The 27,561-nt window shown below is 38.7% G+C and overlaps 1 protein-coding gene across 2 annotated transcripts in view; it reads right to left on the minus strand.

The window, feature by feature from the left end:
* The window catches only part of LOC120307059 (copine-8), a 69,845-nt gene that overhangs the window by 32,308 nt on the left and 9,976 nt on the right, over positions 1-27,561 (minus strand). Inside the window, exons 2-7 of one of the 2 annotated variants that reach the window (XM_039341290.1) lie at positions 12,654-12,694; positions 11,248-11,294; positions 6,394-6,497; positions 5,282-5,321; positions 3,745-3,821; positions 2,960-3,025 (exon numbers count right to left, since the gene is read on the minus strand). In XM_039341290.1, coding sequence (XP_039197224.1) covers positions 2,960-3,025; positions 3,745-3,821; positions 5,282-5,321; positions 6,394-6,497; positions 11,248-11,294; positions 12,654-12,694 — 375 coding nt within the window. The remainder of the gene's footprint in view (positions 1-2,959; positions 3,026-3,744; positions 3,822-5,281; positions 5,322-6,393; positions 6,498-11,247; positions 11,295-12,653; positions 12,695-27,561) is intronic. The other variant, XM_039341291.1, reaches the window with a different exon arrangement.

Below are 27,561 nucleotides of genomic sequence, written 5' to 3' on the forward strand. Positions count from 1 at the left end.
ACCGGTCCCTGGTGCCCAAAAGGTTGGGGACCTCTGCCTTAACAACCATAACACACCCTTATAGCAGATATATGATACGTTAAAGATAAAGAAGTCCCTGCAGATTTTACTCCACTAGTCACTGCTGACTATAGGGGCTGATTCTCATCTCTGTTTCAAGGCCATTGAGCCAGGACTGTCCAAAGATACTTCTACAGTCATGTGGCCAGCATGATGTCACAGAGCGCTATTACCTTCCACCAACGTGGTATCTATTTATCTACTGATAAGTTGGTAGTTGTTGGGATGGCACTCAGGTCTCAAACCTGGGCTGCCGGCTTTCCAGCCACCAAGTTCAACATTTTACTTGCTGAGCCACTGCCCCCCATATAATACATTATCTATAATAAAATAGCTACTGGATAAATTTCTATTGGACAGTTTTGTGCAGTGATAGAAAAATCATATGCAGAACCAATGTTTGATGTACTGATGTTATTAACTTCACATTCCCCAGAACACCTTACAACAATGCAACCTTTAGAGAAAGCCAATAAATCAATAAGGTCTTACAGGACTACAGGGAAGGAAGAACACTTTTCTTTTACTATGATGGCCGAACTGCCTGACTCGCTATATTTATCAGCCTCTGTTACTTTCCAAATAAATGGATAAATAAATGCCCAATATTCCCCATTGAATGTCTAATAATATGTTTTTTTTAAAAAAAATCTTTGACTACGTCTTTATATCCATAATTTGTCCAAGAGCTTAAAACATAATTCAAGACCACTTTTTTGTTTGTTTCAATGATGGGAAGTTAAGGCTGAGAAGAGATTTTCAATAACTCTACCACATAATCTATTATTTTAAAGGCTACAAAGCAAATGAATGTAGCAATGATCTCAGAAACGATGTAAGCAGTACAAAATGGATCAAACCAAAAACTGGAAATGAACACAAAGTCAGGCTACTCAGTCCAATCCTTATTTCAGACATATCCAAAAGCATGCAACAAGCAAAGAAAGCAAGAACAATAAAACAAAGAACATCCCATGAAAATATTCAAAGCAACACTTAGGAGCCTGCCCAGGGAATTAAGATTAAGATTATGATGTGGCAGTAAACAAGGGAAAATGACACTGAGACATGATTATGTATATTGTGTATAAGTTGTATATATAAATACTGCAACATATGAAAACACACTGCATAAAAACAACACTATAGCATAGAACAGTGATGGCGAACCTTTTAGAGACCAAGTGCCCAAACTGCAACCCAAAACCCACTTATACATCGTCAGGTGCCGGGTGAGTGTGGCCAATTGGGTGGACATGGCCCACTGGGTGGGCGTGGCTGTGGTGGTAATGGCAGACTGGGTCGGACTAAAAAGTTCAATCAACCAATTCCAACTTTGCAAGGTCTTTTTTTCCCCGCGAGGTTGAATTTGACTGATTGAACCTTTTTTTTTTTTTGCACATGGTGGCGGAGGCCTAAAGTGAAAAGGTTTTATAAAACCCAGCTGAAGGCCTAGACTGGGGCAACGGCATGCATGCCCACAGAGAGGGCTCTGAGTGCTGCCTCTGGCACCTGTGCCACAGGTTCGCCACCACTGGCATAGGAAATAAAGATGTGCAGGAATGCAGTAAACACAAATACAGATAGTCAGCAAAGACTTCCTACATGTTGACAACATGCAAGGGCCCAGTAAATACAAGCATTAAGATTGGCATAACAGTACAGATAGTCTTTGTTTAGCAACCATAATTGGGACTGCCAAGTCAGTCATTAAGTGGCTGCTTACGACTACAATTGGGACATGAATCTCAGTTGTTGAGTGAAGTGGTTGTTAAATGAAACACTGTGACTTCACTCAACAACCTCAATCCTAGCTCTCCCAGTTGCGGTCATTAAGCTCTCCCAGTTGTGGTCCTCATGCAGGAGTGCCTCAGGAGGTAAGAGAGACCCTTGTACTTACTGATATGTGGAAACTTGCCATGGGCTGGGAGGCCTTGGCTGGCTACGGGACCCACCAGTATGCAGAAACCTCTTTGGGCCAGGAGACCCTTGTGTTCTACTCACCCCACCACATCCAGGTCCAATTACATTTGCCTTTTTCTGCAGCTACTAACAGGTGCACACAGCCAATGGAAGGTGCAGCTAGAAATCTAGTGAACATGATCTCTTTGAAGGCTAGAAAGAGTAGAAAGTGTCTTCTAGCCTTCACAAAGATCCCAAACACTAGCTTTATAGATGTGCCTTGCATTGGCGGAGCCTGCCTATCCACAGCTGCAGAAAAAGGCAAAGGTAAGTGGAGCCGGGCATGATTGGATGGGAGAGGGCCCAGGGCATGGTGGAGTGGGGAGAGGGCCTGATGAGGTAGGGAGAAATAGCCAGTGAGCAGGCCGAGGCCTTCAGATCCATAGTAACTTTATGCATGCTGGTGAGTGGCTGAGATGGGCAGAGATAAGTGGCAGGAGTTGCAGTGTGATTCGGTGGGGCATAAATGCCAAGGGACCAAATTTTAATCACATGACCATGGGGCTGTTGCAAAGGCTGTATTTTTGGGCATAGGTTGAAACTCCCTTCATTCATTGCCACTGTACCTGTGCTTCAGCTCTTCTTTGCCCTACAGATTTGCAAAGGTTATAAGTACGAGGTCTGGTTGCAAAGTTGCTTTCTGAGTACCATTCTACTGGTCACCAAATGAGTCAGTCACTAAATGAGGACTACCTGTACAGCACTTGAAAAGATATCCAGCCACAATAAATGACTATAAACTATAAGCAGCAATATGTACCAGAGCCGCTTTGCAGAATGAGATGGGCAGCATATAAGTGTAATAAATAAATAAAGGTATTATTACACACAGTCTCATAGCAATATATAATGTCACATCAAAGCATATGTATGCAACAATACATAATCATTCCAAATGAAAGCAGCAGCTAGTCTCCCTCCACCAACAAATACACACTTCTTTAGCCTACTTAGATCAGCCATTTTTACTTTGGCAACCAGGTTCCACCAAGGAAGTTTCAATCTGCCAAACAGATAACTTACTTTTACTATTCATGGACTTATTTAAAACATTTATTTCACAGCAATAGGAATGTATCTTTATCTAGGGAGAAGTACTCTAGTTTTTGATTTTTTTTTTGACATTATGTACATTTATATAATGTTTTATTTATGTAACATATGACAAAAAGAAAATATTTTTAAATGTTTGAATTTATTTTAGATATTTAAATTCTTCATGTAACTGTATTTCAGGCAGTTATATTTTACAATACAATTTTAAAAATCAAGACAAAGGTATCATTCATTCAAAACCAAGTCAACAATTAAATTTCATCGGACAGGAAAGGGAATTGGAAGGGAATTCTATACCTACAGGATTTGAAATGAAAAAGTCCCCTCTGTTTGAGTGAGAAAACAACTATCTCAAACAACGACCTTGTTGGGGTATAATTATTACCTGTAATTTCAGATCAGTGGAGTCCTTAATGTTCCCTGAGCTTGGTTGTTTTCAGTGCTGATGATGTTGCCTAGTTTGGTAATAAAACATCTGCAAGAAAACCACCAGGTTCAGAGAGCACCGAGGACTCCACAATTCAATTCGAGCTACAAATATTCTCTTCTATCAGTTTCAGATCAACATTAGGAAAACAAGTAAACATTATGAAAATGTTATGAAAATAACACCGGGCTTATAACAACATAGCACTACTAAATCTGTATCTTTTAAAATGTACTTACATAACTGGTTTTTCTAATCTGCTTCCTTGTGACCCAACGATTTCTCCTAGTGTACAGAACACTTGTCCCAAGAAATCCTGAAAAACCACGCAAAGTTATGGAGCTTAGACATTGTCCCATCTGCAGTATTCCATCCACATTCGCTACATTTATCAGCACAAGAAACGCAATACTTATGAACAATTTAGTTATAAATTCATAATTAGAAATAATTAAATTAAGCCACTCAAGGTCACTTCAAAAGTGAGATGAGTGGCATATAAATTTAATAAATAAATGAATAAAACAAATTACGTCTGGATGCAAGAATTGTAGTTTATGAGTACAGAATGAGCATGGGTAAATCAAGAGTCAATGTACATACTCACTGTTCTCAGTACCTTCCAACTATGTATATAAAAGTTGCTACAGATATTACTAATTTGAATGGAACACATTACCACATTTTATCTGAAAACAAAAAAGGTTCATATACTTTTTAAAGACACATAAAGTGGCAAGCTTTAAACCAGGGGTGTCAAACTCAATTTCATTGAGGGCCGCATCAGCATTGTGGTTGCCCTCGGGGGGCCAGGAGTATGTGGCCAAGGTTGGTGCAGCCTAGTAGTGGGCGTGGACGGAGTAGGTGTGGCCTACTGGGTGGGCATGGCCAGCTCTACATCGTTTGCGTCAAGGGTGCCTGTAGGGGCCTAGGCAGGAGTGGGAAAGATCTGAGGGTCTCTGGCAGAAGGGGGTGGGACCAGGGCAAGCACCAAGGCATGGTAGATTTCTTCATTCCTCACAAAGGGTGACACCTCCCCAACATGCACCCATGGGGCAGGGCCGATGCGACGGGCTGGTTCCTCGCTGTTTCTAGACGGCCTTGTGGAGCTAAGACTGAATGCATTTCAGCATAGATGGCCACCACAAAATTGTACATTAGCTCCTGGCCAGCCTGGGCCAGGGCCAAGGTAGTAGGGGCCGTTCCCTCACTGTTTCCAGGATGGCTTTGCGGGCCACATGAAACCACTTCGTGGGCTGCATCCGCCCCCCGGGCCTTGTGTTTGACATGTCTGCTTTAAACTAATACCTGCTCCAACATCTCACTTCATCCCTACCTCATAATCTTTTTTGTGAATTTCATTCTAGTTTGATAGAATATAAATATTTTGTTTTCCAAGGGTACCTCAAATTCCCTCAGTAAATTTCAGAGCCCCAGGTTTAAAAATTAATTCAAAATCTAATTTTATGTAAATCAATATGATATTCCCATGTGATGAACCAGATTCTCCCACCACATTTTTTCATAGTTTGAGCCAGTATTGACTCCTGGAAGCTGCCTGGGCAAGTTTTCTTAGCAATATTTTTGGAAGTGGTTTGCCACTGCCTTCTTCCTACAGCTGAGAGAGGATGATTGACCCAAAACCACCCAGATACCTTTGTGCTTAAGTTGAGACTAATTTCTAGTCTGTGCCTTAATCACTATACCCAACTGGCTCCTAGATTCTCAATTAATAAAAAATACTATATGGATAAATTTGTAAATTAACACACTTACATGCTTTGAAAGATTTGGACTCTTAGAATCAACATCATACCTATAAAGAAAAGATAGATTTATTCACTCTAATATTTTAAGGCAAAAATATTCAAGGACATACTGGAGTCTGCAGGTACTTGCATCCTAAAGTTATATAGTTAAGAAAGACAATTAATAAGATAATCTACTATGTGTGAAACCGGCCTTCCAGGTTTAACTTAATCTTGCACTTAACCTTAAATCAATTATGTATTTTCAAAATGGAAAACCAGCCAACAAACAAAAAGTGATAAACAACATGCATAACACAAATAAGAAGTAAATGGAAATCCCTGATTCTAACTGGCATTCCAGTGCATTTGGCAGAACACAAAAGATATAATTATGAAATTTTGTTTGTTTTCTGATTTGTACTCTGCTAAGATTATAGTATCTATTTAAGTATTGCTTCACAACTTTAGTACAAAGCCCACTGGAAATGCATTAAAAAAATAACAAAAACTGAGTGGGCTTTTGAACATTTAAACTAACAAAGTTAGAATCAGAAACTCCAAGTCTTATTTATAACTTATTCATCATATTTTGTGGTACTGTATTCTATTTTTCAATTTGGAAAATATACTCTGCCAAAACTGATTTTATAAAAAAAAAAATACTGGCAATGTTCTACAAATCTGTGCAAGCATTGCTTAGTAAGAGCATAGAGTTCATTTCTGACTCTTATCACTTAAATTGTCTTTATCTTTTGGCAAAAGAAACAACAGATTGTAGTAATATGGTTTCATATATTACCTGCTACATTTTTATGAGATACATAAGAAATAATTTCTGCTCTTATTTCTGATAAATTGATACATCATGATTTGCCTGCAGAACAGGACAGTTTTTACACTGCCTTAATCTGGAAATATACTATAAAATAGTGAAAACTAGGGTTTTAGAAATTTTTTTTACTGCAGACTATATTTTTAAAAATCAGTTCAGCACTTCATTACAATTTAAACTACTATAATAAAATATGACTTATCTAATACAAGTAGTTTATTGACAAAATAGCTCCTGGTATCTGTACTATTCTGATAGATGAATACACTTATATTATCAAAATCCAAGTTTATTAGTAAACTTACAAATCAAATCTCAGGTTCTGTCTCTCCTCAAAAAAGTAATCCATTATAAATTTTCTTACGAAATCTGGGTTCAAAGTGTTGTCAATTACTTCTGTTCTTCCAAACTATAAAATAATATTTTAAAGAAAGTGCATCAGTATATAATTATCTTTCTGCCCATGTACACCTCAAGTAAAAATACCAAATAAAAATATGAATATATATGAACAAATCATGGGCCAGTTTAAAGGAGATAAAAGAGGAAATGAGAGACTTTAATGAAAATGATCTACTAATAGAGAAACTTTCAGTCTTTACAGAAATAAGTATTCTCAGAAGCCATTCCCAAATATTTATCTGATCTATGTAATCGGTTAATATTATTCTTCTACTTAAATTCAGAATTGACTGCAAAGGGGTCTAATAAGAAAAAGTTGTAGTCCAATTTGCTTCAAATTATGCTTTTGTTAAATACTCAGATTTCATTAAGAAGTCATTTATCCCAGTCTGTCACCTTTTTATCATATAAGCCACGAGTAGGTAAGATTTTTCGCAGTCACTTCAGTTGTTTGGATAAAGCATGTACACAAACAAAATCACTTCCTCTACTCATATGCACACCATCATTTCCATAAACAGCTTGCCGTTCTTCTGGGAGAGGAAAAAATCCTTTCTTTCAATGTCAGCAAAATTGGAAAGATTTTCAGCCCATTTCCAGAATAAAACACACAAAAAAGCTTCCCTTTTTTCTTTCTTTTTTTCAAGGAAAGTCTAGTAGTCTAACAAAAAGGACTAGAGGTGACATGATAGTCGTCTTTCAATATTTAAAGGGTTGTCACAGAGAATAGGAGGTCGAACTAATCTCCCCAAAAAAACCAACCAAACAAACACCTGAGGGAGGGACAAGAAGTAATGGATGGAAGCTTATCCAAGAGCAAATTCTAATACCTAGAATTAAAGAGGAATTTCCTATCAGTGAGAACAATTCATCATTGGAACAGCTTGCCTCCAGAGGTTGTGGGTACTTCATCATTGGAAGTTTTCAAGAAGAGATTGGTCATTTCCCCAGAATATAGGATCTCTTGCTTGAGCAAGAGATTTGACTAAAAGACCTACAAGATCCTTCTAATTCTGTTATTCTGTAATTCTCCTAGTGAAGTAGATGAAAATTGATGCATCTCTACTGCTAATGGCAACAGAAGCATTAATTTAAGCTTCTTTTACTTCCCATTTCTTTCTAGTGAAAAAATAGTAGTTCTTGGCCTGCTCACCTGACTGAAGGCAGCCTTTGACTATATGGAACTGCTACATGCAACCCTTTGGGTGCTCATTTATGGCATATGCCCTGATTATTTTTTCCTCTGTTGTAAACTCAAAAAAGAATTGATCCTAGTATATAAAAAGGCAAGATGATGCACCAATAACTGTATCTTAAGTATGCCTGAAATACAATATAGGCCCGTTTGTTTCCAATTTTAAATTTCAAAGGATTTTTATAAATATCAGAACCAAAATCATTATTTGATTATATTTTTCTTTAATACTGAACTGATTAATAAGAGGTTACAAACAATGAAGGAAGAAGCATAATAAGTGGCTGTACATGAAAAATAATATGCAATGAGCAGGGGACAAGAATGAATTTCTGCATTACTTGATCTCAGAAGAAAACCAAAAAAGGGACTTGACAGTACAGATAATCCTTGAAGAACAATTGGGACCAGAATTTCTGTTGCTAAGCAAGGTGGTTGTTAAGTGAGTGGCACCTGATTTTACAATATTTTTTGCCATTAAACAAAACTGGCTTCTCCCATTGACTTTGCTTATTGGGAAACCAGCTGGGAAAGTCACAAATGACAATCACACAGTATCCCAGGACCATACAACCATTGTAAATACATGCCAGTTGCCAAGTGCCCAAATGTTGATCACATGACTGTGGGGATATTGCACGAGATCTAAGTGTGAGGAACTGTCATAATTCACCTTTTCATTTCTGTTGTAACTTCAAATGGTCATTAAAAGAATGGTTGTTAATTGAGGACTACCTGTAACCAAATCAATGAACTGCAGATGTATCAGTTTCTTTGGCCCACTGAGAAAGCTGCTATTTAATAAGGTGTATTATTATATTAAAGATGTTATTTAATAATATGTGTACAATATATACAAAACTCAGCTTCTTAGACTGACTGGGAAATTATAATAATGCAAGCTATGAAATTGAACACTTTGAACAAAAAACACCTTTAAGAAGAATCAAAGCACCATAGTAAGAAAAAGAAGAAGAATGGCTTTGTCATCTTTTGGAGCTATTAAAAGCTCCAAGACAAGGACACAACTGATAATAATAATAACAACAACAACAGCAGCAGCAGCAACAACTTTATTATGGTCACAGACCAGCAATAGACATCACTTTTTACAATATATTAAGAAAAAAATAAAATAAAAATAGTACTGACATTAATAGTAAATAATAACATCTCTGTTAAGAAAATACATGTTCTCAAAATGTTAGGGTCACTCCCTAGTTTACGTGAGTGGAAAGCCGATAAGTGTGTGAGTAAATATAATGTTCCAAAAATTATTAGAGATATCTCCCAAAAATTGGCACAAGTTGACGGCTATAAATCTGTAACCAATTTTTTTCTTGTGGACATTGCCGCAACACAGTATTTTGCCACTGCATGCCTGATAGAAGGGTTTGAGTCCTGGAGGAGAAAGCACGAAGCCAAAAACACCAGCCTGAAGATGACGAATGAGACTTCGTTGAAACGTCGCCAAGACACTTCCAATTTGACGCGGGAGAAAGCCCGAATAACCAAAGACCTACATGTATGTATGTATGTATGTATGTATGTATGTATATGTATGTCTTTGGTTATTCGGGTTTTCTCCCGCGTCAAATTGGAAGTGTCTTGGCGACGTTTCGACAAAGTCTCATTCGTCATCTAAAGGCTAAAAGCGTGAGGCCAGTCTAACCTTATAGAGAGAAGTGATCTAAAATAATGTTACTGAGAATGTTATTTTATAGGTTCCTACTTTCTGATCTTTCTAGGGGTTCAGACCTATAGCATTGCCTCCCAGGCACCACAGGAATTTTCTACCTTCTGGGGAGCCCAGGCCCAAATCCTCTACAGCAAATATTTAATACTTTGAATTAGTCCCAGAAACCTATCAGTAATCAGTTCAGCATGTAATAGAATAGGTGTTATTCAGCTTAACTGGATATTTCCTGTCAACAAGTAGTTGCATACTAAAGCTTCTAGGCACAACTGGTGACCCTGCCAAAATTGTCCAAAGATATTTCTGGGCAAGTGCATCTGAATATAGGGTAATCTGTACAATACTAAACTTTTTTCAGCTTTCAACCTCATGCTCAAATCTTGTGCTGCATGATATATAAATAGAGCCAGTTGTGAGGGAATGGCTGCAATCTGTGCTTTGCAGCCAGGCAGAAATGTTTCCTACCTTCACTTCCCTCGTGCAGTCATACATTCCCTCACAATTATCTCACAAGCCTGCAAGTTAGCATTTCCAGCTGCCTATGATAACTGAGCCATACCCTGGCATTTTCAAGGACTTGCCAACATCCAGAAGCAGGCTGACCCTTCCCCCCCCCCTTAGCTTACAAATGCAAATGCTAAGGCGGAATAGAAAAAAAAAGGATGTAGGAGGAAAGGAATTGCAAACAGGGCCCAGTACTCTTTAACATCTTCATGAATGATCTAGAAGGAGAATGTACCAAATTTGCAGACGACATCAAGCTGGGGGGGGGGGGGAACAGCTAATACTTTGGAAGATAGACTCAAGATTCAGAAGGATCTTGACAGACTTGAGCACTGGATGCTATCCAACAAGATGCAGTTCGGTGGTGGGAAAAATAAGATCCTGCACTTAGGCAGGAAAAACCAAATGCACAGGTACAGAATAGGTGGTACCTGGTTCAGAAGTAGTAAATGTGAAAGAGATCTAGGTGTCCTAATGGACTATCACTTAAATATGAGCCAGCAGTATGTCTAATTTAACGAAGAGAAATACTAGGTATGATAGTCTTCCAGAGTGCAGGACAGAAGTAATTGGTGGAAGCTTAAAGAGAGATATAGCTTAGAACTAAGGAGAAATTTCCTGACAGTGAGAGCAATTACCAATGAAAGAGCTTGCCTCCTGGAGTTGTGGAGGTTTTCAATAATAGACTGGACAACCGGCATAGCCATTCTCCTGCCTTCCTGCTCAAATTTGACTAGAAGACCTCCAAGGTCCCATCCAGCTCTATGATTCTATGATCTATTGGCAGCTATTTCAAACAGCAAGTCAACTGCCAGGACCACCAACTGCGGTGAGCAACATATCCTGGAGGGAGTCCTGCTTGGAGTTTTGCCTGGACTTGGTAACAACTAGAAAAGGACCACAACTCATTGCAACCAGTGCAAGAACATTTGGAAAAAGAAAAAAGATTGTATGCTACTTAATAGATTTTGAGTCTTTTTTTTGAACTGAGTGTTAGAGACTGAGTATAAAAGAATTCAAGACATTTACATGGCGGCAACAACAACATGCAAAACCTAGAAGGGTAGAGTTAACCCAAAGCAATATCCTGTTATTGGGGAAGTTGTAATAAAGCATTTGTGTATCCAGGGGTAGGCAACCTTAGCTCTTTTATGACTCGTGGACTTCAACTCCTAGAATTCCTGAGCCAGCATGGCTGGCTCAGGAATTCTGGGAGTTGAAGTCCATGAGTCATAAAAGAGCCAAGTTGCCTACCCCTGTGTATACATTTGCTATGTTGGCCCTTGCCAGTTCTTGGAAAGCAAAGAATTCTCACACCAGTACTTTTATATGACAGTACTCAACTGCTATATATAACATTACCTCTCTCCATTCTTTATTTCCCATCCCTTGGGTGTACAAAACACAAACTGCAGAAGAGAAGAAAAAACAATCAATATAAAAAATGTATGCAAATGAACATTCCATTATAGACTAATATTTAAGATATAATATTAGGCAGATGAAAATTACATAAACACAAGTTATATTTAAGAATTATATTTAATAAAATTACATAACACAAGTTATATTTAAGAGTTGATGAACTGAAATTCATATCTGGAATTTGAATATTTATATGTGGTTTTGTTTATTTTTTAAATATATATATATATATACAGATAATTGTATTTTTTAAAAATAGACATCTGAGTCAGAGTTTAATGTATACTAAAAAACATTTAAATTTACCAGAATTATCCATCCCTGTTAACTTGACACTTGAGTATACAATTCACAGACTGTATGCCTCCCCCGAGGAAGAGCCCATAGAGAGAACAAAGACCCCTCCCCAGATTTCACGGAAAATAGATTTATTTTAGAAATTTCAAAGTTCAACACTTGTCCATTGCACTGGGGCATAAAGGGGGGAATGATAATCTTGGCTTAGTCTACTTTTTTATTTTATCCCTTCCACACTAAATATGGCCTACTACAGTCAGCCATAAAAACTACCGCCAATCCCTTACATCACATTTTAACTATAAAAATATAATATATTATATTGTATACATATAATAAATATATGTAATATATTTTATTGTACAGCAGTAAAGGAAAGAGACTTAAATGGAAAACAGTGGCTATATTAATTTTAAGGCTGAATGTAATAGAATTCATGCTTCTACTGATATTTGTCTCTTGACAAGCTTCTCTATTTTTAACATCTTGATTGTTATGTATTAAAAATAAAAAATGTTTCTTGGTGCTCTCTGAGCTTGCTTGTTTTCTTGCAGATGTTTCATTACCCAAACTAGGTAACATCATCAGTGCTAGTGATGATGTTACCTAGTTTGGGTAATGAAACACCTGCAAGAAAACAAGCAAGCTCAGAGAGCACCAAGGACCCCTCACGTCAACCCTGAGCTACACCTATTCTCTTTTATTAAAAAAAAAATACTTCATAGCCTACTTTATCAATTTTGGTAAACAAAACAGGCCTTGTAAAACAGACACAAAATATCCACAATTTCTTTTTCAAGCTTTCATATCTCTAAGCACAGTCTATCACAAAACTGCATTCAAATAGGTGCTGGTGTTCAATCAGCCAATCAACATCTGGTTTTTAAATTCCTACAGTAAAATCTCAATTCAACAGTGCATTTGAGGGAAGGGATATCTGAAATTATACTATTGTAATGAACATTATTTATGCAAATAATGTACATATTTATGCATTATGTCTTCATTGCCTTATTCCAAAAGGGGAATACCAAAATAATACTTACTTGGATCAGATTTTGAAAATGTATCTCTATCCAAAAGGTTCCTATTAATAAAACAAAATAAAATGATATTTTTGTTAAAACATTTTACTCAGTCTGCATAAGGCTTTTAAGAAGAGACTGGATAACCATTTATCAGAAATGGTATAGTCTCCTCAGAGAACAGGGGGTTGGACTAGATCAGTGGTCCCCAACTTTTCTAGTTTGATGGACTGGTAGGGGGGTGACAGGACGGTTCCATGTGAGTGGCAGGTGTATGTGCGTCACTTGCACAAGTGGAGCTGCACACACTTGACATTTGCATAGACCATGGCCCAGGGGTTAGATACCCCGGACTAGATGACCTCCAAGGTACCTTCCAACACTGTCACTGTTACAAAAAAAAGAGCTGTTTTACATCCATGCCCAGAGAAGCACAATGGAAATATCATTTCTGTAAGGGTTAAAATAAAGGCAAAACACATTTAAATTGCAGCTACCATATGGCCCAGCAGTTGGGTATGGGCTCTTATTAAGGAAAATTTATATGCTTGAAACATATAGCAATGGTAGAAAAGTAGATACTCTTCTATTGTTGCTCCTATGAATTGGGTAATGTACAAAGGAATCATGGAAACTGACACACTGTAGGAATTGAAATACTTCAAATGTAGTGAGATTACTCAGCGCATGTATAAATACTAAGAGCCAATAACTTAGAAGAGTTGCCAAATAAGTAGTTGGAAGTGGAAGAACAAAACAACAGATGCCATATATTTATTTTAAACAACTCCAAAAAGACACAGTTAGGCACTAAAGCGGTAAATGTATCTGTAATGAGGGAAGAGGTGTCCTTGGGATCTAACCAGCCAGGTTGCTTCTCTCCTTGATTAGTTTTCATCCGTTGTTTCTTGTCTTGCCTTCTGGTGCTTTGGAGCAGATTAAATTGCTCATATTCACTCTATGGAGCTTTATGGCAATGCCCATGGAGATTAAAGGGGGGAGCTTTGCACAATTATCTGGGCATTGTACCTGAAGATGTGGGCAGGGTTTCTTGCAGCTGCTAGCTCAGTCACCTCTGTAGACCTATGTCCCTTCTAACTGGTTAAAGCTGCCCAGGAAGGAACAGATGATTGGGTCTGGGCAATGATCAATACTCCTTGAGGGAAGGGGTGGTTCCTCTTAAGGAGGCAGTCGTGTGCCCTCTCCTGAAGAAACCATTACTTGACCCAGTAAGTCTGGACAGCTTTCATCCAGTCTCCAACTTCTCCTTTTTAGGGAAAGTTGTGAAGGTGATCACATGGCAGCTGCAAAGGACCCTGAATGCTAGGCAGATTATCTGGACCCTTTTCAGCCAGGTTTCAGACTGGGTTATGGGAGTGAGACGGCCCTGATTGTGCTCTTAGATGGCTTCTGCTGAAAGTGGAATGGGAGTAGTGTGACCATCCTCACTGTTCTTGAGCTCTCAGTTACCTTTAATACTGTTGATGATATTATCCTTCTAGGCTAGTTTCAGGAGCTGGGGATGGGTGGCCGTGTGTTGTGCTGGTTCTCCTTCCTCAGAGTTGGTTCCATTCAGTATGGAATGGGAGGGAAAAGATCTAGCCCACAACACCTATTTTGTGAGACACTTTTCTAGTTAACACCTACATGATGCTGCTAGTGAGATGAATGATAGTATGGGTGAAGCGTCACAAATATGCCAATAATACCCAACTTTATATCTCCACCCTGGTCTGCCTGAACAATAGCATGGGTGTCCTGTCTTAGTGCCTAGAGGCTGTAAGGGTCTGAATGGTGCAATGGGTTTCATCTTAACCCAGTGTTTCTCAACCTTGACAATTTTAAGGCATGTGGACTTCAACTCCCAGAATTCCACAGCCAGCATTGCTGGCTGTGGAATTCTGGGAGTTGAAGTCCACATGCCTTAAAATTGTCAAGGTTGAGAAACACTGTCTTAACCCAAGCAAAATAGAGTGGCTTTGGGTATTTGGCTGTTATAGCAACAAGTTTTTTTCACACTAGTCCTGGATGGGGTCGCATTGCCCCAGACAGATTTGATCTGCAATCTGGCTTTGTTAGAAGAGCAGGTGCCAGCTATGGCTAGGAGGCCTTTGCACACTTTAGGACGGTGTGCCAGTTGCATCCATACTTGAATTGGGAAGCTTTGTTTGTTCCTGGATTGGACCCTTGTGTCCTTTTGTCTAGACTACTGCAATGTGTATATGGGACCGCCCTATAAGAATATTCGGAAGCTTCAACTGATACAAAATGCAGCTGCATAGAGTAAAAGGTGTTGGATATCTGACATATGTAACATCACTGTTTCATGAGCTGCACTAGTTGCCAAGGTGTTTCCGAATGCAATTCAAAGTGCTGATTATCACCTTTAAACTTCTTCAGGGCTTGGGGCAGGATTGTCTTAGAGACCATTTTCCACCAGTCATTTCTATCTGTCCAATTCAGTCAGTCAGGTTGGGCACATTGCAAGTGCATCAGCCAAGGAATGTCAGAAGTTGGGAACCAGGAGACTTGCCTTCTATACTGTTACCTCTGACCCCTGGAATATCCTTCCCGATAGATATCAAGATGACCCGACCTTGTTGGCCTTTTGCAAGGCTGTGAAGACTTATGTCCCCAGGCCTGGGGCCCCAAGTATGTTAAGGGTCCTTTTCCTGGTTGTATTAACATCTATAGTAGCAGTTTTACTTGGGGCCATATATATATATTGTATATTATTTTTTTATGTTTTATGATGTACACTGTCTAAAATCAATTCAAATAAAATCAATCAATAAAATGGTCTACTAACAAAACCTATAAAACAAAACAGGTTTGAGACAAAAGCCAGGTTTTCAAGGTATTCTGGAACCCCACAAGAAAAAATGTCATCCTTACTCGGGGGGGGGGGGCTGCTGTCCCAGAGGATAGGAGCTGCAATAGAAAAGCATGCTTCCTAAGTCCCACAAGGTGGCAATCTTTAATGGAGGAGACCCAGACTACCCCATCTCTGCTGGAACACACTGGGCTGGCAGAAACAATTGGAGATAAGTGGTATCTTAGATAGCCTTGCCCTATGTTATACAATCCACTTTAAAAGATGGAAGTAGAGAAGCAAGCAGCATATTCCAGAAACAAGGGCACCTAAAAAAAATAGCTGCAGAGATCTAATAAACCCTAAGGTGGCTATTGTTCTTGAAAGGTAAAGTACCTAGAAAAGAAGGCAAGAACACAATCTTCCAGAATGATGCTCTCAATGATTCCTTTTACAGAAAGTGAGAGGTTTTCTGACATAACTCTGGAGATTTATTAGAAATAGCAGAATGATTTGGTGTAACTCCAGAACTCAGTATGTTTTCCTGCAGAAGAATCAGCAGACTGCACTATCATTGTGTCATGGAAATCAATGTCCTTGAAAATAGGCAAGTAGACAACATGGGGGAAACATTAAAATCAGCTAGGGTCTATAACTTTATTATGCTAGTCATGTAGATGGACTTGATGTTTGGCAACTCCCACAGCTAAAGAACAGTATAGTCAAGATTAGTTGGATTATAGATTGCAGTTAAAGGAAATGAAGTTGTGAAATGAAATAGCTATTGCTCATATACATGCTAGCATGAAGTTCAAAACCCCATACTAGGTGTTACCAATCTTATTAATCTTTCCTTTCTAAAGAAAAGGTCTTCAATTCTGGCCACAGCCTTCAGCATTAATTCAGTGTAGTGAAGTAAGGCATAATGGCTCAGGGCAAGGGAAGAAAACATAACCTTAACTGTCTAGTCAGCGATGCAGTAAGTCTTAAAACTCTTAAACATATTATGGCAAGTAAATATCACAAATTAGTACTGTTGTGTTTAAGTTTAAAGGGCTGGGCTCAGCGTATATTTATATATTGTACATATCAGCCCTTGTACCATGCTTTTCATGATTCTATAAAATCATTTTAATCTCCCATCTTTTCAAATTTTCAGAGTATCTTTTCAGGCTTGAAGAATGTGAATTTTTCAATTTTTATATCATAATTTTTCTAATAAATTTATGATCAGTTTTGTGGATATTACCATTCTATATTTTTTTTACAGCAACCTCAAAACTAGACTTTAGATGGTTTATGAATGAACTCGCCACCTGGAGTGAGCAGGCATTTTTCTCCATTCTAGGATTCAGTTTTGGTACTGCCGGGAAATAGGAGGGTTAAAGCAGCCCCAACCTCTCCTTAACAGGTGAGTTTATTTTATAAAAAGGTAACTGAAAGAAAGCATGTGGGTGGATATATCAAGAAAGGAGTCAAGCCATGAAGAGAGCAGAGACTTGGGAATGAGAAACCTCCAACTCCAACTAAGCAACTCAGAGTAGTTTTCAAATAGGAAGAGAGTTCGAGTTGCAGGACTGTTTGTTGAGAGGCAGACCTGAGACACAAAGGAGGAAAAGAGCCCAATTAGAATCTATAGCTAAGTCCACCATGTGCAGCAGCTCTAAAGCTCCAGAAACAGAATGCTGTAATTTCTTCCGACTTGGGAAGGGAGAGAAACCCCATTCACAAGTCTATAGTGAAAAGTTTTTTCACATGCAAATGCATTGAGACTGGCTACTGGCAAAGAACATCTGGAGGAAAAGGAAAGATTTAAAAAGCTAAGAAATATTTAATATAAGAAAACATAGTGCTACAAACATAGAAATAGGAATAGAGAAATAGAATGTTGGAAGAAAAGTCTTCATCGTGGTTCAGTCCAAGCCGGGGATAAACAACATGGCGACTGCTTTAGAAAGAAGGTTGCAATTTATTGTAGAGGAGAGCCAGACAGAAAGATGGCTCTGGCAGAAAAAAGAGAATGAGCACATATAGGGAATGGGTTTTTATACCCTATAGAGCCTTTTGTTTGGAGTTGTTCCTGTGGCATGAACTTTGACCTGAGTCTGAGTGTGCCCTTTGGTATCTCTGTGTTAATCCTATTATATCCTATCTTAGAGCTTGGGTGGGGTATGTAGATTTTATGTGTCTTTGTCTTCTTGATCGTCTAGCTAGGGTCTCCATCTGCATTTCTACAGAGCTGGTTTCTGCTTGGGGGAGGGAGACCTGGGGTCATTAAGAAAAACTGGCATGTTTTTCTGCCTCTTCAAGATCCTTTGAGGATATATATTTTCCTGCCCTTTTAATATTTCCTTCTCTGAGGGGCTGACTTCCCACAAGAACATAGAGATAGAAATGTATAAACTGAATAAAAATAGAAATAGTTGTAAATTCATAATAATAGGAAGACAGTAAAATAAGATACTAATTTAATTTTGTACAATAAAACAATTTTGGGTGGGGGAAGGAACAGCCTGTGTGTCACTGTTCTGCATTATTTTAAAACCCTAATAGTGATACGATAAAATGTACAGGTAGTCCTCAACTTACAACAGTTCGTTTAATGACTGTTTGAAGTTACAAAGACACATAATCAAAATTCAGATGCTTGGCAACTGACTGATATTTATCACGGTTCCCCCATTCATCAGGAGTGCTAAAAGGTTTTGTTCAGTGGTTCCGAGATCACATCTGCCAGTTCCTTCAGAACCCTGAGATGTTAACCATCTGGTCCTGGAGATTTAAATTTGTCTAGAGCGGATAGGTGCTCTCTTACTAATTTTTTTTTTTTTTTGCCTCTTTTGACCTGCATTCCTCTTCTATCTCCCACGGTGCTACTTTTGATAGGTTGGACTATTTTTTTTATTTTATAAATTGTGACAGATGCAAAGAAGGAATTAAGCAGTTCCGCTTTCTCCCTGCTGCCTGCCACCATCTTATCATCTTCTCACATTAGTGAACCAATCTTTTCCTTGACTTTCTTCTTATTCTTTACATACTAAAAGATTTTTTTTGTTATTTTTGGCATTTGTTGCAATTCTGAGCTTTAGCTTTTCTGACACCATCTTCTATTTTTTTATATTTGTTCATTTTGTCCTTCAGTTTCTCAGGCAATTCTTTGTGCAGCCATGCTGGTTTCATCGTGTGTCTTTTTTTCCCCTTTGTGGTATTGTGTTCGATTGGTCTTTTATAATTTCATGTTTCAGTGTCTCCCAAACATTCTGAATTGTTTTTTCCTTTAGGATCTCCATCCAAAGAATCTTTCCTAATCTCTTAGTTTGTTGAAATCACCTTTCTTGAAATCTAAAAGAATAGTTTGACTTTGTTCAATTACCCGTGCCTACATTATGTTGAATGCTAATATGACATAGTCATTCTTCCTTCAAAGTTTCTACAACTTCTACCCCTTCAATCATTATATCCCTATTAGTAAGAATGAAGTCCAACATAACTGTCCTTCTATTTCTTTATCTTTTAGCTGACAAAATTATCAACTAGACATGTCAGGATCCTATTTTATTTCCCAGTTGGTACAAAGTTTATCTCTCAGTTGATATTGCTGCTACCCTTTACCTTCTCAAGTACCTTCCCCCAAAAAGTGTGAAGATGGGGCAGTGAAGATGGCCACTTCAAGAGTCAAGCCTCCCTCTTGCCATTTCATTCAAGGTTAATGATTCCCTTTTCTCAAAGAATTCACCACTTCCCCAACCAAATCTTTATCCCCTTCTTGGCAACTTGATTAGGCTAAAACAGACAAAAATCCAGTTCACATAAAATATTGCCCACTTCATCAGAATCCACAAACTCAAAGAAATCTCTCATTGGAAGATATCTCCCTTAATTGGATTTTGACTAACCACCATCTAACTCTGATAATGATTTTTCTCTACAAAATATCTAGCAAAAAGGTCACTGAAACTGGCCAATGATTCATTTTGTCACCATTCATCAACAGAATTATTTTTCTTTAAACAGTATTACTGGATGGCATTTTGCAGACATGAAAAGAACATAAAAATATGGAAGCTTGTCACGCTTACTGCCACAGTATATAGTCAAGTCTGAGTTTCAGCAGGTCCTAACTTTTCTAGCTTTCCAGAAAGCTTTTAAAATCTGGTTCTTCCGTAAAGAACTGGAGCTCATGGCTGTAAATGTTGATGTACTGAATGTTTGTTTACTGGGATTTTATTTATTTTTGTTGGAGATTGATTTTATTATTTATGTTTTTATTACTACTTTTGTCAGCTGCCTAGGGCTATGGCCCTTAAGATGGGCAGCCAATTAAACCTTTAAAAAATAAAAGTAAATAATGATTTATATCCATGCTTATTATATTCATGTCTTCTTCTAGCATTGCTTTTGGTGTTTTTGTGTCATTTATCTCCTAGAGCAAGTAAATAAATTAAGTATAGAACTTGTATTAATGAAAAGGAGAGATTGCTGGGAGTAAACCTGTCTAGCACTTTTTTGCAACTTAGTTTTCCAGGTGTCAAGAAGGTAAACAAATTGCTGTCAAATAGTTGGAAAATACTCCGAAAACTTACTGAAAACCAAAAGTTTCCGTAAATCGACTTCAACAGACCATTACAATAGATCTCTCCCACTTGAGATTGGTGGTGCTGACAACCCTCATGGTCACAAGAAAGTGATCCCTTAGGGCAGTGGTTCTCAACCTGTGGGTCGGGACCCCATTTGGGGTCGAACGACCATTTCACGGGGTCGCCAAACAAGGCTGTCCGCCATTTTTCCCCCTTTTCTTTGGCCACGCCCCTGGCACCCGGTGATGTATAAGTGGTTGGGGGTCACCACAACATGGGGAACTGTATTATGGGGTCGCGGCATTAGAAAGGTTGAGAACCACTGCCTTAGGGATTCCACTCGAAGCTGCTCCAATTGAATAAGCAATGAATGCCTGATCCAGGTAAGGGTCGCAGCTAATTGAACTATTCACAGTATTAGAAAAAAATATATCAACATAAGAACTACACACTACAATTTATCTGATAAGTCACCGAGCAACCTCTGAAATTCCACACATACCCATCTTCCTTCCTTTCACTAATCTGACTTACTAACTGGTGATCCTCATAACCACTGTATTTAACTAATCATTCCAACAGTAGTATAACAAATGGCCACCACTTCCTTTTGTTCCTGGCAGAACCGTGTAAGGCAGTGGTTCTCAACCTGTGGGTCGGGACCCCATTTGGGGTCGAACGACCATTTCACGGGGGTCACCAAACAACGCAGTCCGCCATTTTTTCCCCTTTTCCTTAGCTGTGCTACTCCCTTTTATTCTATTGGCTTTTGAAAGCCAATAGAATAGACTCTCTTGAATAGAGTCTAATTCTATTGGCTTTCAAAAGCCAAAAGGAATTGTCCAGGCTGTCTCTGCCCTGCTGAGCCCGCCAAAAGTCCCATTCTGCAAACGATGCTGCACCAGTTGAGTAGTCCTCGACTTACGACCGGTTGAGTAGTCCTCGACTTATGACCGGTTGGGGGGTCACAGCATTAAAAAGGTTGAGAACCACTGGTGTAAGGCATTTCAACCATTCCTTTCTCTGGCTTTTTCTTTGCAAAGTAATGGGTAAAAGGTATATAAGCTCTGGTTCTACTTTTGCATGACTGTTCAACAAAGTACAAAACTTTGCTGAGAGCCCAGTATACTGCATTATTGATTGCATGAAAATAAATGTATGTTCCATCTTCAAAGTGATTTGGTTGCTTTGGGTGAATCAGGTTTTGGCCAGAACACCTGGGCAAAGAGCTACATCTTCAGAGATGTTTGAAATACAAATAGGGCGGAGGCCATTTGAATCTGGGCAGGAACCTCATTCCATTCTTCTATAGTGGGGGGTCTCCAAACTTTTCAGTCTGAAGGCCACATTGGACATTTTGCAAACATTCAAGGACCAGAGGGGGAAAAATAAATTTTATAAATGTGCCCAACTAAGCCAGATCACTCCCCCCCCACACACACAAGGCAAAGGAAGGGACCCTCCAGATGACCCTTCCTCATCCACCTGGCCTGAGCCAGTTCAAATGGGGCTTTCTTTGTGTGGGGGGAGAAACAATCCAAGGGAGTCCCTTAGATCAACCCCCCCTCCCCACCAGCAAAGGAAGTGTCAGACCTGACCCAGCTTGGTATCTTAAGAAAGAAACATTCTTGGCTCCATTCAGTAGCGACAAGGTTACTTTTACTAAAGCCAAGCAGTTATAGTAGCAAAGCCAAATCTAAAAGTCTGCGCATGAAGATTTCCCTAGTTAACTTTCCCTTCTCCTTTCCACCCCGTCCTCTCTCCATTGTCCAGTCATATTCAAAGAAGATGTGTTGGTCACTGTCACTGCAACAGTTGGATAGATGGATAGGCACTGCATTCCATTTCCAGGTCCTCAGCCTTGGGACAGCTCAGAACACAGCTCAGAACAGCAGGAAGATCACTTTCTGTTTCCCCGTGGCTTATGGCAGACTGGCATCTAGCAAAGCACAGGTGTGAGCAAAGGATGGCAGTTCTGACAGGAAGCAACCCTCCAGCTGGCTCAAAACCAGTGCCAATTTTAAAAAGGAATGTGTTTCCCCTTCCTCGTCCACCAACCCTCCAGCTGGCTAGCAACCCCCTCCACTGGAGAAATTGAGGGAATCCTACCTTTCTTTCCAAACAGTGGTGAATACAATCTGCTTTCTCTCCCGGTGCTGTTTGGAAACACATGGCTGGAGGGCTAAAAGGAGCCTTCCAGAGGACCAGATGTAGCCCGCAGGCCACAGTTTGAAGACCCCTGTTCTATAGAGCAGGTGTGCTTCCACAATTCTGACAGCTGGCATAATGAATGGAACCTGGAGTGTGCCGACACTACCAGATCAAATTAGCTGGGCAGATACTATGGGAGATAGGCAGTCCCTCAAGTAACTAGGGTCTAGGCCAGTGGTTCTCAACCTTTCTAATGCTGCGACCCCATAATACAGTTCCCCATGTTATGGTGACCCCCAACCACTTATACATCACCGGGTGCCAGGGGCGTGGCCAAAGAAAAGGGGGAAAAATGGCAGACAGCCTTGTTTGGCGACCCCCGTGAAATGGTCATTCGACTCCAAATGGGGTCCCGACCCACAGGTTGAGAACCACTGGTCTAGACATAATTATATAATTTATTATCAGAAGCTAAGATAAATGTTACATATATATTTTGAACACAGTACGATTTTCTTCTGAGTAACTGTATTGTAATTTTTTTTTTTTTTTTTGGGTACGATCCTCAAGACTATCTCACAGGTCAAACATTTTAAGCAATAAAGGCGCGTGGATATTTATTCAACCTCTATGGATGCCCAACTTGCAAACCACCCTAGGGAGCTCACAAATTCAAAAATATGTACATTTAAAAATTACAAATTTAAAATCAATCATAAAAACATTCTCATAAAAACAGATTGGCAACTGAGGACACCAGCCAGCATACTATATTCATCCACAGCGTATAGCAACAGATAGACCTTTAGTGTCTTACAAAAGCCAATAGGCCAGGTACCACAACAGAGAAGGCACACTTCCAGGGTTCACAACATTTCCTATGGGCTGCATATACTAATAGCAAATTAACATGCAGCTTCAGAAAAAAGTGCCAGGGATCTATTATGTAGGCTTTCATTTTTAACCATATTTACTATTTACTCAGGATATTCTACCAAGAACAGATAAATAATGTGCCCAACACTTCTAGCAATAGTTAAGAACTATTTAAGGAATTAATTTTCTTACCTATCTAAGAAAACTGTGGAATAGACAGAACAGAAAAACCCAGTTCCATTTAAATATGCAAGTTCCACTTAGAAATGTTCTATGGATAAGAATGACATTTGTGAGAAGCCTTCCTCTACTATCTGCTTACTTCCAGATCAAGCTTTTGCTTTTTCTCTCACTTCCCTGTGGCTGCTACAGCAGCTTAAGAAACACAGAGTACCACCAAGAAAAGGTTGCATGAGAGTATTGTATAAATACGTCCCGTAAAACATTGGTTTATATATGTATGGAAATTCTTATTTTGTTATATAAAAGTAATAGTCTAAGATCATGCAAATGCTTTATAGTTACTTGGGAATGAAAATCAGTAAGGTAAAATTTATTCAAAGGACTGAAAGTTCACCCACTGAGCAGAAATGATGGTCATTAGGAAGACTAAACAACTACAAGATTAGAACTTGCAAGAGATGAAAATGATTTAGATTAAAGGGCTAACAAATACATTCTACAAACAGGGACCTGGCTTCAATAAAGAATACTTTTTCATAGATAACTTAAAAATTATTCTGACTATATATTCAACAGCTATTCCACTTCAAGAGAGCGCTGCCAAATCTATCCTGCAATTTCAGTGAAATAGGAAAACTGACAAATATGCACTAGATGTTCAGTCTAATGCATATAAACTGCAAGAAAGAAAAATAAGACCAGTTTTGGTACAATAAAGACAAGATAAAATTTATGCCAGGGATTTCTCAGTGCTAGTTTGTGACTTTATGGCTTGTATGCCAATAAGTACGTTATTCGTGAGTCATATTTATTCACATTTGACTTCACAATGAGAAGAGTGATAGTGAATACAATAAAAATGTAGGGGAGTTGGGATGGGAAAGATGCTATTATTAATCCATTGTCAGCCTAAACCATTTCAACCAGCAGCCAACTTGTCCATCTGCCAGAGTAAAGGATTAATTAAAATATTCTAAAAAACATAGAATGCATAAGATTACTGAATGCATTGGGGTAATTTTCAAGACAGGCTGAGCAACTATAGTGAGGTTTAGTTTTGTTATAGATTAGAATGACAAGATAAAATGGATCTTTGATATTATCATCTCTGATTCTTTTCATTATGGCTTTATTATTAAAGTTCAGAGGATTCATGAAGAATAAGTCAGATGTGGAGATGATTAGAATCCACCTATGAAAATCTATGTGAGGATGACTGAAAATAGCTTGGAATATTTTGAGTCTTTCTTTGCTAGTTAATACTATACCCTTTGGTTGCTGCCCAGAAGAATTATCCTATGTGATTAGGAGACTATTGCTATAATATCATCCCCTATAAATTTTGGAACCGATATACAATTCCTGTGACATGTTTAGAGGACATTTAGAGAAGACACTGTACTGATCTGGAGGCCTCCAATGATGTATTTTGAATAAGGTGTCTGTTTCCTATTTGCTCCACTTGGGCAAAATCAGTTTCAGCCAACTTTATTATTCCAGGCAATTGTTAAGAACCTTAAACTGGTCTGAATTCTTAGGACTGATTTAACAGTTACTAATATCCCTTTCTTGGGGACAGTTAGGGTCCCCAAGTAGGGAGGGTAGAGGATGCCAAGAAAGAAGAACCTAGAGCAGCGGTTCTCAACCTATGGGTCGCGACCCCATTTGGGGTCGATCGACCATTTCACGGGGGTCGCCAAGCAAGGCTGTCCGCCATTTTTTTTCCCTTTTCCGGCGGGTGCCTTACCTCGCTTGGGCTGGGCCAACTGGTGGCCCAGCTGGTAGTCGGCCTGCTCCATCTGCCGCTTGCCAGCTACGCCTCGGCCGACGCAGGGGGCAGTACCATGCATGTGCGGCGCTCCTGGGCAGAGAAAGTATTCGACTTACGACTGGTTGGGTAGTCCTCGACTTACAACCGGTTTAGTCCTTGACTTATGACCGGTTGGGGGTCGCGGCATTAAAAAGGTTGAGAACCACTGACCTAGAGTCTCTTATTAAAGCTTTGAATTGAAAGAGGGCATTTGAAGTTAGTGTGTCATCCTAGAACTCTAGATTGCCCCATTCTGAAATTTATAATAACATGAAGAATAGTAAATTATTCTGTGTATTTGAACATTAAGGTTATTACTTCTAAGGAGAACAAAAACTGAAGTGCAAATGATATGTTCTTTTCTAGTGACAAGTGCCCCAAATATTTAAGATAGGGAGCACATTTGAAATTTTGAAAACTTATTTACTTTTAAGTTAAAAAAAAAAAGAAAGTAGGGTGAGAAGCATATTGTTGCCCTTGAGTTACAACCTGGAAACCCAAGCCCTATACCATCTGCTAATATTCATTTTTCTACCAGAAATAATAGAAAGAAATGATATGGGGAAAAATAAGGCCAGAGTTATTACCAAACTGCACATATCTTAAGAAAAATAAGACAAAAGCTGAGAAATAGTTTGCAGCAGGAATATACTGAGGGAAAGGTTTTAACCACAAATACAGACCAAAGCCACAGCAAGAACCAAAGACATGAATTAATGATTTCTTTTTACATGAGAAAATCCCAATAATTAATACTAGTAATTATTAATTAATAATAGTAATAGTAAATAGAAAGAGACACATATCTAGGACAGAACAAATAGCTCAAACCTGCAAAGATGAAGTTAGGAAAGCTAAGGCCAGTGGTGGGATTCAGCTGGTTCGCACCACTTTGGCAGAACCGGTAGCTAATTTTTTGTTGCCCAGGCCCAGAATGGACTTCCAGAAGTGGCATCCACAAAGAGAACCAGTTGTTCACATATTTAAATCCCACCACCGGCTAAGGCTCAGAATGAAGTAAGATTTTCAACAAATATCAAAAATAATAAAAGATTTTTCCACACATAAAAAACCAAGAAAAAAAATCAAGGAAACAATTGGTCCATTAATGAGAGAAGATAGCAATGAAGTAACTGGCAATAGAGAGAAAGAAGAGCTGCTTAATTCATTCTTTGCATCTGTCTTCACGCAAAAAGAAAATACAACCCAACTTATCAAAAACAGAAACCACTGTATCATATCTTTAAAAAATCCTGGAGCACTGGGGAGCTACCTGAGGATTGGAAAAGAGCTGATACGATTCTCATCTTCAAAAAAAAAAAAGGGGGGGGGAAACAGACTCAGGAACTGCAGACCAATCAGCCTAACATCAATACCTGGGAATATATTGGAAAAGATCATCAAAAAACAGATCTGCAAACATCTAGAAACAAATAAAATTATAACTAAAACCCAGCATGGGTTTGTTAAAAACAGATCATGCCAAACCAATCTTATTTCATTCTTTGACAAAATGATTAAATTAGTAGTTCAGAGATATGCCATGGATGTAGTATACTAAGATTTCAGTGAGGCATTCGACAAAGTAGACTGCAACCTACTTCTTGGTAAGCTAGAAAAATATAGAATAGACAGCACTACCACCAGATCGATTTGTAACTGGCTGACAAACCATACTCAATGAGTGGTTCTTAATGGAACTACATCTACATGGAGGGAAGTAAACAGTGGGATACCACAAGGTTTTGTCTTAGGCACAGTACTCTTTAATATCTTCATAAATGACTTAGATGAGGTTATAGAAGGAGAACTCATCAAATTTGCAGATGACATAAGCTATCAGGAATAGCCAATACACAAGAAGATAAGCTCAAGATCCAGATGGATCTCGACAGACTTGAACACTGGGCCCTATCTAACAAAATTAAATTCAATGTAGAGAAAAGTAAGATTTTACACTTAGGGAAGAAAAACAAATTGTATGGGTACAGATTAGGTGAAACTTGGCTCAACTGCAATAACTGTGAGGGATCTTGGAGCCATAGTGGACAATCACTTAAATATGAGCCAGTAGTGTAAGGCAGCAGCCAAAAAAGCCAATGACTACATTAATAGAGGGATAGAATCAAAAACACGTGAAGTACTTGTATCATTTTATAAACCCTTAATAAAACCGCACTTGGAATACTGCATCCAGTTTTGGTCACCACAATGACCAAAGATGTTGAGATTCTGGAAAGAGTGCAGAGAAGGGTGACAAAGATGATTAGGGGACTGGAGACTAAAACATATGAAGAATGGTTGCAGGGATTGGGTATGTCTAGTCTAGTGAAAAGGAGTAGGGGAGACATGATAGCAGTGTTCAGTATTTGAAGGTCTGCCACAAAAAAGAGGGAGTCAATTTATTATTCAAAGCAGGAGAAGGCAATACAAGAAACAATGGATGGAAACTAAACAAGGAGAGACACAACCTAAAACTAAGAAAAAATTTCCGAATGGTAAGAACAATTAACCAGTGGA

This window comes from Crotalus tigris, unplaced genomic scaffold (assembly GCF_016545835.1).
Source record: "Crotalus tigris isolate CLP2741 ecotype Arizona unplaced genomic scaffold, ASM1654583v1 scf7180000017764.6130737, whole genome shotgun sequence".
Lineage (NCBI taxonomy): Eukaryota > Metazoa > Chordata > Lepidosauria > Squamata > Viperidae > Crotalus > Crotalus tigris.